General features: G+C 55.8%; 1 protein-coding gene across 3 annotated transcripts; it reads right to left on the reverse strand.

Moving 5' to 3' along the window:
* Positions 1 to 673: 673 nt before the first annotated feature.
* ALOX15B (arachidonate 15-lipoxygenase type B) lies at positions 674 to 9,888 on the reverse strand. Of its 3 annotated transcripts, XM_061175102.1 has the most exons (14): positions 9,742 to 9,888; positions 9,435 to 9,657; positions 9,081 to 9,162; positions 6,021 to 6,143; positions 5,625 to 5,728; positions 4,155 to 4,327; positions 3,771 to 3,917; positions 3,467 to 3,670; positions 2,343 to 2,429; positions 2,022 to 2,191; positions 1,712 to 1,833; positions 1,514 to 1,614; positions 1,266 to 1,436; positions 674 to 853 (listed from the first exon to the last, which is right to left on the reverse strand). In XM_061175102.1, exons 1-14 carry the CDS (start codon positions 9,886 to 9,888, stop codon positions 674 to 676), a joined length of 2,034 nt encoding a protein of 677 aa, XP_061031085.1. The 3 variants fall into 3 exon arrangements, with proteins under 3 accessions (XP_061031085.1, XP_061031086.1, XP_061031087.1); XM_061175103.1 differs by lacking the exon at positions 2,343 to 2,429; XM_061175104.1 differs by lacking the exons at positions 1,712 to 1,833; positions 2,343 to 2,429 and having other exon boundaries at positions 2,035 to 2,191.
* Positions 9,889 to 11,799: the final 1,911 nt, after the last annotated feature.

Below are 11,799 nucleotides of genomic sequence, written 5' to 3' on the forward strand. Positions count from 1 at the left end.
GGCATGTGGGCTCCCGTAGTTGTGGCACACGGGCTTAGTTGCTCTGCCGTATATGGGATCTTCCCGGACCAGGGCTTGAACCCATGTCCCCTACATTGGCAGGCGGTTTCTTAACCACTGAGCCACCGGGGAAGTCCCGGGGTGTGTTTTTTTAGAAAGCATATGTGGGCACTGCCTGCAAGTCCCCGGCAGCAGGTCTTCCTTCTGCCCTGCTTCCCATGGCCCTTTCTCAGTGGGTTGTTCATTTTAAAGCTGGGACCATAGGTCACCATCAACCTCTCGAGCAGTTTTCAGGCGGGCCACGCCTTGTGCTGCTGGACAGTCTGGAAGAGGGCTGCCCTTGAGCCGCATGACCATTAGGTCCAATCAGCTGTGGTCAGTGGGATCGGGGGCAGGACTGTGTTCCCCCTATGGTACCCTTCCAGGGGGCTGTGGGTGTGCAGGCACTTTGAGGCTTGGAGTCTTCAAAAGGCATAGTGGTGCCGTCCAATGAGCTTTTATTCTCTGGGGTTTTTTTGTTTCTGTTTTGCGGTGTGTTGGGGGTGAGTTACACCAGACCCAGCAGGGGCATATGGGGGCCTGGTTTTCTGCGGAGTCCTTTTCTCTGGGTGGCAGGTAGCCTAGGGCTATGGGGTCAAAGGGATGTCATGTGGGGCCCTTTTCCCCAGGGGATTTAGATGGAGACGCTGTTCTCGATGATGGGAGGGTCCAGGTAGGTGTAGGGCAGCTCCAGGTCCTGGTTTCGCTCCTGGATGTCTCGCGAGATCTGAGCCAGGCGGCTCTGGAAGGCCGCGATGCTCCAGCACGGGGCCGCCTCCGTGAAGTGCTCGTCCGGGTAGGTGCCCAGGGGCTGCTGGGAACCAAACACAAGGTTGGGTGAAGGGGCTGCTTTGCAGCCGGGACCCGCCTTAGCCGTCCATCCTGGGGCACCTGAAGCAGCCTGCGACTGAGCCTCATCCAAGCCCCCTCCCCCTGAACAGTGATGATCACTGCAGGCAGCTCTCGGGGATGAAAGCTCAAGTCAGAGTTTTAAAGGGGGCAGCCTCACTGGAACATATCACACGTTGCCCTTGCAGCTAAGGGTGACTCTGCATCATCTCCTTTGGCCATTTGACCCTCCCTGTGAGATGTCCAATGCCCTTGTGTCCCCCTGGGAAGACTCACTGGGGTCTGATGGCACAGTGGGGTGTGGGTCAGGGAGGGTAAACAGTGTCGCCTCCCTTACCCCAGGGCTGGCCTGGTCTGGCTCCCAGCCCCACACTCACTCTGTCTCCAGGCTCCTTGCTCAGCACCCAGAGGGCAACGATGACATCACATGTGGCATTGACTGGTGGGAGGGTGGCTATGAACCCCTCCGGGCTTGCCTGGCCTTTAGAGGTGGGCGGTGGCAGCTGCATGGTAGGTGGCAGGTTGGGCATCCAGGCACTGAAGTCAAACTGAAGGCCGAGAGGGCAGAGTGAGGCTAGGAGCCCGGCCCCCTCCGTCCCGCCACCCTGGCATTGACCCTTCTCACCTGTCCTGTACCGACAGCGGAATGCTTGGCCGAGCAGGTGAATATCACCATGGTGATGTACTGTATCAGGGCTTCCCGTGTCCCCAGGGAGGAGGGTACACCTGCAGGGAGAGCTGGGCTGGGAACGGGGCTACCAGGGTCCTGAGGACAATGCCGCAGAGGCCTGAGGGTAGGACCTAAGAACTGAGGTCCCCCTACCTGAGCTCTCCCGACCTAGGAAGCCCTCGGAGAAGATCTCCCACACCCAGGCCTGGAGTTCACTGTCATCGCGGACAAACTCATCGCTCAGGTAGTAGATGCCGATCATTTCAGAGACAAAGCTGCAAGGTGCACGGGGTTCCATCCCAGCTGTGAACCCCGACCCTCTCTGAGGAGTGCCCCTGCCTGGTCCCAGTGCTGTTAATGGCCGGCCCTCCTCCTGGTGGGCGCCTCCCTGGGCCTTCCTTCTCCTTCCCAGTCTTCTTTCCTGTCCCCCAAGGCCCCAGCTCTCTGGGGCTGACACCCTCACCCTTCCACTGCACCCCAGATCTGCATCCCATCATCCCGGTAGTAGTAGCCTGGGATGTCTTCAACTCCTCGGGCCCGGATATCCTCAGGCAGACACAGGACGGAATAGTTCAGCTGTTCCATGTACCTCTGTATCAGCTCAGAGAAACCTTCAATGCCAAGGCCTGTGGACTGGGAAATGGAACTCCTGGGTACCACAGCCCTTGCCCCAGAAGCAGGAGGTAATACTGGTTGGGGATACAGGGCCACTCCCACCCCAAGACCCCAGATTCTTTACACTGAAGGAATATCCCATCCCCACCCTCCCTAAAGCAGTCCTTACCCTGTCCACCACCTTCCCGGGGGCAATGAGTAGCTCACGGGCCAGCGTGTTGATGTGCAGGGTGTACCGTGTGTGCGGAATCAGCAGCTGTAAGGGCCAGAGAAGGCGGAGCTAGGCGAAGCCTGGGTCTCTGTGGTCCCAGACCTCCCCCCATAGAGGAACCCAGTCCCGTCAATCACGCATGGAAAGAGATGACAGGGACAAGGGGGGCAGCCTGGGACAGGGATCAGGGCTCCAGGCCCAGTGATAGGGGCTAAGGTCCACCAGCATCCTGTTCTGTGACCTTGAGCATGTGCCTTCCTCTCTCTGGGCATCAGATCACTGGGCAAATGAGAGGGCTGATCTGGATAGCGCTATGAATCCCTCCAGCTCTGGCATCCTGTGATTTCCTAACCCCAGGCAGGCAAAGCACCATGATAACCAGGGCCTGCGGGCCTGGCAATGTGAAATGGTCCCCTAGAGACCACGTCTGAGTGCCAGGCCCTGGGAGCTGTAGATTGTCAGAAAGAATCAGCCTGGATTGAAGAGGACAGAGTAGGGCCTGCATCCAGGACCCAGGAGACTGTCTAAGGAAGAATCAGAAAATGTGAGCAGCTGTGGACCCCTCATCTTCACAGAGGAGATGCTCCAGGTCCCTGGAGGAAATGAATCTGGGCCATCTGAAGGCTTAGCAGAGCCCACCTTAGAGACACGGGTCTCCCTCCCAGGGCTCCCCACCCTGCAGCTATCTGCAGAAAACCTGTTGGTCAAAGCCATGTTCACACTTTGGCATCTGTCAGCCCCAGGTCTCTCCTTTCCTAGGAGCTGGGCTTCTGTGATCGCTGTTGGCTTGAGCTCCCCTAAGAAGAGAATCTCTCTGGGGCACAGCCTGCTCTCACATGCAGTCCTCTCCCTCGCGCCTGTCCCCGTCACCTCACCCCAGCTCAGGGCCTGCTGGAAAGCAGCCTCTCAGGGGAACTGTGCAGGTAGATGCTGCTGAGGCAGAATGGGGGCTCAGCATCTCAGCCTGGAAGGACAGGGCCACGTGGGGACAGGTGGCATAGAACCCTGAAGGGCAGGCCAAGGTGCAGGGACCTGCAGGCTTGGGGCACAGTCTGGGCCATCTATCTTGCTGGGCCACTGACCTTGAAGAGTGGGTGGCAGTGAGGCAGCTGGCGCAGCGTAGCCAGGGTGAAGACCTCGGTCACCAGGTGTACCTGTAACAGGTGTGTGAGGGCCTCGTGGATGGAGAACTCGGCATTGCGCACCCACGTCTTGGCCAGCAGCCAGTCCCACTTGTCGTCGCTGGGCAGAAAGATGGGGCTGTCGGGCCCAGGGGTCTGGCTGAGCTATAGGAGAGGCCAGTGGGGAGAGGCAGCCTTGAGTGTCTGCCAACCATTTAGTCAGACCTCTCCCTGCCCCTGCCCTGTCGCCTGCCCGGCTGCTGACCTGGATGGCGAGGGGCAGCAGGGGCCCACACCCTGGGCGCTGGTATAGCAGGGTCATTGGGGCCGCGGAGAACTGAGGCCTCCCATTAATGACATTGGTGCGGATGCCAGAGAGGATGCCGTGATCCACCAGGAACAAGGACCCCTTCTGCGGGAGAGAGAAGGGGAGCCAGGGCTGCCATCTGGCTTTCTAAAGGCAGAAGGTGGGGAGTATGGGGGTGGGGAGAGGATTCAGGGCCAGGAGACTGTGCACGGGAGAGGGTGTTCTCGGCATGTAGCACACAGTAGGTCCTTAACAAATGTGAGTGCTGTTCCTCTCCAGTAGGGGATGGGCCCAAAGCACTGAGATGGGGGTGCGCAGAGCCAGGACTCCTGTGCCCCTCACCTCCAGCTCAGCCTGCAGACTCGTCCCGGGGCCCAACGCTGGGGCCACCATGGCATCAGTGACAGGGAAGTTCTTTGGCAGGTGGCGACAGCGGCGGATCAGGACCGGGTTGAGGCCATTCAGGAACTGGTAGGCGAAGAAGGCATCCTCCTGCCAGTGTTCAAACACGTACTCTGCAGGGGGGCAGGGGAGACGGGACCAGTCACCCCAGCGCCCAGGGGTCTCCCCCTGAGCGCCGTTGTGGAGTTTCTCCTGCGTCCGTCCTGTGCGCCCCTCTCTTCTCAGGCAGTACTTCTCAGGGTGTCCTCCTCTGACCCCTTGGCTTCAGTTCACCAAACAGCAAATCTTAGCCCCCAGCCCACCAGTCCCACCATCTACCTGCCATCTCCAACCCCATGACTCAAACACAGTATATCGGAGGCTGAACATGGGCCACTGCTCTAGCCCAGTCCCCACCCCATTGCCTGGCATCCCAGGAATGGCACCTTCATCCACTGGATCGCAGGTGGCAGAGCCCGGAGTCCTCTCGGCAGCTCTCCCCCATCCTCCGCCCATCAAGTCCCATCGATTCTCCATCCTCAGTAGCTCTTGGTGCACACGTGCACTCCATCTCTGCTGTCACTGCCTCGCTGAGGATTCCCTCCTCTGCTGACCACAGCCAGAGCCTCATAACTGGTCTTCCTGCTTCTACTCCTGTCCCCCAACAGCCCACCCCCCACGGCACATCTGGCCACAGTACCCCCCAGCTGGCAGCTGCTTGAAGCTCCCACTGCGCTTAGGAAAGGCCCGAGCTCCTGCCACGGCCCCCACGGTCCTGCACGGCCCACGGCCCATGCACCTCTCCTGCTTCGCCTCCTGTCTTCCTTCCCTGGCTCAGTACCCTTTGGCCACAGCAGCATCTTTCCCCTCAAAGGTCTCCACTCCTTCCATCTTCAGGGCCTTCACATGCACCGGACCACCCTCCCTCCCCGAACCTGAAGCACCCTCTGCCCTCACACACACCATGCCTGGCGCTGTTGCCACCTGCCCAACTTTGAGGTCTCAGCATAAAAGTCACCTCTGTAGAGAGTTCCCTAGCTGGACTAGGCCAGGTCCCCCTTTTACACACTCTCACTGGAGCTGATGCACAGGTTTCATAAGTGAAACTCATTATTTGCCTTTGAGCCTAATGTGCACTTGTCTGCTCAACTGGGAGCCCTGCGGGGACGAGGATTGTGTCCACAGCCCCTAAGCAAGTGTCTCATGTGTGGTAGCCCAACAAGTGTCTGATGGATGAAAGGCATTAGAAGGTCAGAGATGCCCCCACTACACATCCTTTTCTGTGTCTGAGGAGAAAGTAAGGTCTAGTGAGAGTCAGGGGCCTGCCCAGGGTCACACAGTGAACTGGCGCTTGGTTTTCTGCGATTCCTGACAGCCAGGAGAGCTGATACCCCAGGGAAGAGGTCTGGAGCCCCGGCTGGAGCTCCTCACCCACGGCTGGGGTCTTCTGGGAGTTGAATACACTTCTCATCTCCTCCAGACTCTTCCAGAGCCCCTTGCGGTCCAGCAGCCCTTTGAGTTTCAGATCTGCCAACCTGCCAGAAGATGTGAAGGGTGGGGAGAGGGAGGCAAGAGGCCCTGGGAGACCCGCCTGCGTTGGCTAGGCTTATCCCTCCCAGGGTCCTGAACCAGCCTCCGGGGCCCAGGTAGTCACTGCCCCTGAGGTCATCCTCACCTTGTTGGAATAGGTGGTGAGCAGAGGCCGTGCCCTGGGTGGGGCTGTGTGACCCACATCCCTGATGGCGGGGGAGCTGAGTGGGGGAGGGCAGAAGGCCGGGGTACCAGTACATCTGAGGCCCAGGGGCAGGAGAGGGTGGGCATCCTCACATTGAGCCGCCTCGCAGGTAGAAGGTGATGTTCTTTGCCAGAGAGTATTTGATGTTGACGTCCAGGTTTTTTATGGTCTCCTCGTTGAGGCAGTGAGGCCAGCCTGGGATGTAAGTCTTCCAGCTGGAGGGAGGAGCAGGAAGGCAGTCAGCAAGAAGCCTCAGGGAAACCACTGACTAGGGAGAGGGAGTGGCAGACCCCTCGGAGGCCCTGGTCAGGGCCAGCCCCCTTCCACAAGCAGGGGTCTTCCTGGGCTCTGCCCTTCCCCTCCACCCTCAAGGCCGCAGGGAGAGCTGCCATGTTCCCACAGCCATGTTCTCCCCTGGTTGGTCCAGGGTTGGGCACTTGGCCAGAGCGAGGCCAATCAGAATCCTTCCCAGGGAATTGGAGATTGGGGCTGGACCAGAGGTCATCTCTCTCTGGATATCTGGGTTATAGCATGTAAACACCAGGACTGGGAGACTTCCCTGTTGGCGAAGTGGTTAAGAGTCCACGCTTCCAATGCAAGGGGCGCAGGTTCGATCGCTGGTCAGGGAACTAGACCCCACGTGCATGCCGTAGCTAAGAGTTTGCCTGCCGCAACTAAGACCGGGCACAACCAAATAAGTAAATAAATTTTTAAAAATAATTAAAAATAAAGGAGTTGCTATTAAAAAAAAGAAAAAGGCCATTTTCCACTGTGTGGACTGGGAACCAAAGAAAGCTGTTCTGCAGGGAGAGAGGAAAGTGGAGCTGGAGAGAGAAGCATCTAGGGGGCTCCAGAGACAGGGGGAGAGTCACCCCGGCTTCTGGCCCGTACGATCTGGCTACGCTTCCAGCCCTCACTTCTGTGACCTGTTGACGCATTCCCGTGTTTTCTGTCTGCTAGCTGGAGTCTGTTATTGTTCTTGCAACCACAAAGTTCCTGACTAACACAGATGCATCACAGAGCGGAGGCTGTCCTGAAGGTGGGAACACAGGAAGGTGGCAGTTGCCTTTGGCAGGCATCCCGTGGAGAGACACTTCAGCCTCCAAAGCTTGGGGGAGCCCAGAAATGTACTCTGGCCTGGCCTAAAGAGATTTAGCATCTCTAAATCCCTTTATCCAGCAAGCAACACAGCCTGAAGACCTTTAGGTGAAATGGTAAAATCATGTCCCTGCAAAGCTGAGGACCCCCAGCCAGTCGTCCTCTCATTCCCTCCCTCATTCATTCTTTGGTTCATTCCATCATTGCCTTTGGGTTTGAACAGGCAACTTCAGAGAACAATTTGCAGTTAAAGTACACTGCCACCAGGTGGTGGCCAAACCCTGCTTCTCAAACTTTAATGCACAAAAACTTAGTTCCCCCAGGGATCTTGGTAAAATGCAGATTCTCATCAAGTAGGTTTGGGGTGGGTGGCGCCAAGACCCTGCATTTCTAACAAGCTCCCAGGTGATGCTGACCCTGTGGATGTGAGACCTCACTCTGAGTATTGAGGGCGTAGCCACTTGGATCAGAGGTAACTGAGGGACATTATGAACCTCAGTACACACTTGTGCAGGGCTTTGTGGCTGACAAGCTGCATTCTCAACCATCTTCTCATTTCTTCTTCCTAATAACACAAATCAGACTGGTATTCTTAGTTCCTTTTGCAGAAGAAAATAAGGATCAAAAAGGTTAACTAATTTGCTTCAGATTTCACAGCTCCTTTCGGCAGGGCCTAGGCTGGCCTTGCGTCTCCTGACTCCTGTGTCCTTGTTTTGCCAAGAAAGGAAGAAAGGCCACTCCACAGACACAGCTCCCTCCATCTGTTCCCTCACCTGGGGTTGTTGCTGGCCGATTAGACGCCATGGTTTTCTCCGGGAATGTAATTCACAACACACGTGGAATCACCAGGAGCCAAATAAGCCTGCAGCTGCTGTGCCCCCAGAGACCTAAAGCGAAAGCCTGCAGCCCGCGCTTCAGACAGCAGCCCAGTTGGCCAGACCATGACCTTTTGAAAATTTGCTCCTGAGTGTGGTCCCTGGCTTTCTGCCTTAGGAGTCCTCGCCAGCGACCCAGAAAGACTCCAGCAAGAGTCAGGCATTTAAAAGCAGTGGGTTTCAAACTTTAGTGGGCATGAGTCATCTGGAAGGCTTGTTAAAACAATATTGCTAGCGGAACTTCCCTGGTGGCGCAGTGGTTAAGACTCCGTGCTCCTAATGCAGGGGGCTTGGGTTTGATCCCTGGTCAGGCGCAGCCAAAAAAAAAAAAACAAACCCCAATATTGCTAGCAACAAGGATTTACTGTTATCGCACAGGGAATTATATATCCAGTGTCAACTACAATTTGGCACTTGCCATCCTCCTTTACAAGGACTAAATCATGTGCTGCTGCAGCTGCTGACTTTCAACTCCCGAAGGAGTTCAGGGTGGAGAGGAGAAATGAGGCACTCTGTGCTCTGGGAAAAACTGGCAGAACAGGTCTTCAGATAGATATGATTTTATGAGCCCAATTCTTGTATCTCCTCATATCCAGAAAAGCACTAAAATCCTTTATGGTGACGACTGCTCTTCGTGACTAGCAGAAACCTTCTGCAAAAAAAAAAATATGTGCTCGATTGCATGTGCTCCCCCTTCACCAAAATCACATATGTACTGACTTTCCCCACTACCTCAGTGGAGCAGTTTCTCAGAGCGCTCTGAAGTGCCGTCTCCTGGGCTGTAGTCCTCATTTTGCCCCAAATAAAACTTAACGCACAACTGTCATAATGTGCATTTTTATTAAGCTGACACCAGTGTCTTGTAATAACGTATAGTGGAATATAATCTGCAAATGAACCAAACCCCAAATCACGCTGCTGTACACCTGAAATGGACACAACACTGTAAATCAACTAGACTTCAGTTAAAAACACCAACACTGCTGCCCCTCACCCTCACTATCTGATTCAGTAGCTGTGAGGTGGGTCTGAGAAACTGTATTTCTAATGAGTTCCTGGAGATGCTGTGATTGGAAAGGACAGAGGACCAGGCAGGGACTTCAGGCCGCATCAACACCAGTGGAACGAGGCTGACCCTCATCCCCTCCGCAACCCCCCCCCCAGTAGCCCCCTCCTCACCTGTACGTCTCCCGCCTGGCCTGCAGCTCCTCCTGGCGCTGCTGCTGGAGGGTGGGGTGGTGGTCTTCCCAGGAGATCTTTGCTGTGGGAGCAGCGGAGCAGGTGGGGAGGGCAGAGAAAGCCCCCTGACCTCCAGCCCCAGCCGCTCTCCCCTCCACTCCAGCCACCCCTTACCAGATCCCCTGCCCCCATAAGTACAGTTTCTCCCACACCAGACTGCCACCCCCTCTTCCCCCAAACTCCCCAGCTCCCCTCCCCTGTCCCTCCCCCTTGGCCACACCCGGCTCACCTCTCCACTCCCCTTGCCCTTCCCCCCAACACACCAGCCCCTCCTCCCTCCTGTGTCCCCCTCACCTGTCCCCTCCCGCAGCACCAGGCTCCCCTTGTCCTCCAGCCACTGGTAGCAGGGGAAGCGGAGGGGGGCGCCCCGGGGCGGAGTGAGCTGGAACCAGCGGCAGAACCAGGCGTCCGAGGCCAGCGGCCAGAAGGGACGGAGCAGCGCGCGGGGAGTCTTGTGCACGCGCAGCAGCAGCACCTGGCCCACGTCCTGGGGGCACGTCACCTCGAAGTCCTCCTCCTGGGGGACATGTTTAGCATCCTAGAGGACCGTCTCTCCTGCTCCCTCCTCCGCCGCCCCCCCCCACACCCACCCCACACTCACAGCGCCCGCCATGAACTCTTTGCCGAAATGGTCCAGGGGCAGTGGCGGGGTCTCTCCTTCGGTCCCCACGATGATGACAGACATTTTGTCCCACGTGCCAGCCCCGAAGGCCTCCCCAGTGGATACCCTCACCCTGAACTCGGCCATGGTGACAGCTGGAGTCTGGCTCTCTCCTGCTCATCCGACGCGACTGCACAGCCCAGACGCTCACCCCCAGGGACAGGCGCCGCCCCACCCTGACCAGGCCTTGTGGAGGCAACTCTGAGTTCCCACGGGGCCCATCACCACCCCCAAAAGCAAGCGCTGGCTCGGGGCAGAGAGGGCGTGGCTGAGAGGCAGGAAGGGAGGGATGCAGATGGGGGTTGGGGTGCTCTGGGACGTGAGGGACTGGGCGTCCTGAGGTTTGGGAAACAGAACATTTCAGTGATGGGTGGGGCCGGAGGGAGTTGGGATCCAGTGGAGTTCATGTGTTCGTTTGTCCCCCTCTTTGTTTCTTTGCCTCCTTAGCCTTTAAAAGCCTATGCAGGACCAACTCCCCACTTTCTACAAGTCTTCTTGGCCTGCCTTCATTATTTTATTTGATTCATGAATAATTTTGAGAACCTGCTCTGTGCCAGGTATTATGTTGGGTGCTGTGAATATGGTCCCAGGCAAGGCCCAGTCTTTGTCCTTTTGCAGGTTAAAACTCAAGTGTGGGGACTTCCCTGTGGCGCAGCGGTTAAGAATCCGCCTGCCAATGCAGGGGACAGAGGTTTGAGCCCTGGTCCGGGAAGATCCCACATGCTGCAGAGCAACTAAGCCCGTGCGCCACAACTACTGAGCCTGCGCACCTAGAGCCCGTGAGCCACAACTACTGAAGCCCGAATGCCTAGAGCCTGTGCTCCGCAACAAGAGAAGCCACCGCAATGAAGAGCAGCCGCTGCTCGCTGCAACTAGAGAAAGCCCGTGCACAGCAACGAAGACCCAATGCAGCCAAAAATAAATAAATAAATTTATTAAAAAAAAAGAATTGGAGGATGAGGTGATGGTGGAGGCTCTGGCCCCATTCCCTGGATGGCCCCAAGTATGTTGGCAGTCAAGTATGCCCCCCCCCCGACCCCTGCCTCGACCCTCACCCTCTGGTAAGACTGGAAGGTGTCTCTCTAGAGGAACGGACCAGCCCAAGTGTCATGTGGGGTTCCCCAATGAAATGGCTCTGCCAATTAAGCCCGCCAGTTGATAAGCCCTGTTCACACAGTTTCCAATCAGTTTTTCTTGCCTCATTCTTAAAAATGAGTGAATGGCCAAGGATCACCCGATCTTCAAGGAAGGCTTCCATCTAAAAGATAAGGGCAAAAACAAAACTGAAGGGGCAGATAATTCAGGGAACAGAGGACTTCAAAGAAATCGTAATTTGGATCCTCGGAGAGAGGAAATCATGTGGCTATAGAAAATATACCCATTGTTTGTATAAAAATATACCCAATTTTACCCATTGTTTCTGGGTAAAAAGTTTGGATTTTATAGATCATCCATTTTATAAATTGTGGTAAAATACACATAACATAAAATTTATCATTTTGAGAATTTTCAAGTGTAGAGTTCAGATGGTACATTCGCAGTACAGTCAAATATTGATACATTCACTTCGGTGTGCAACCATCACCATCTCCAGAAAAAGTTCATCTCCAGAACTTTTTCATCATCCCAAACTGAAACTCTGTGCCTATTAAACAGTAAACCCACAGATGGTGGAGCAGGAAGACGCTGAGCTCACTTCCACAGGTACACCAAAATTACAACTATTTACAGAGCAACCATCCATGAGAATGACCTGAAGACTAGCAGAAAAGACTTCCCACGACTAAAGAGATAAAGAAGGAACCACAGTGAGATGGGAAGGAGGGTGGAGATGTGGTACAGTCAAGACCAACACCCCTGGTAGGTGACCCACAACGGCAGAATAATCACAATTGCAGAGGTTCTAAAGCCACAGCAACACCAAATTGGTACTTTCTCCCTGATGTAATCAGGGCTGAAAGGAGAATTGATTTGTGATGGAATGTTAGTTAAACCTGT

This window comes from Eubalaena glacialis, chromosome 19 (genome assembly GCF_028564815.1).
Source record: "Eubalaena glacialis isolate mEubGla1 chromosome 19, mEubGla1.1.hap2.+ XY, whole genome shotgun sequence".
Classification (NCBI taxonomy): Eukaryota; Metazoa; Chordata; class Mammalia; order Artiodactyla; family Balaenidae; genus Eubalaena; species Eubalaena glacialis.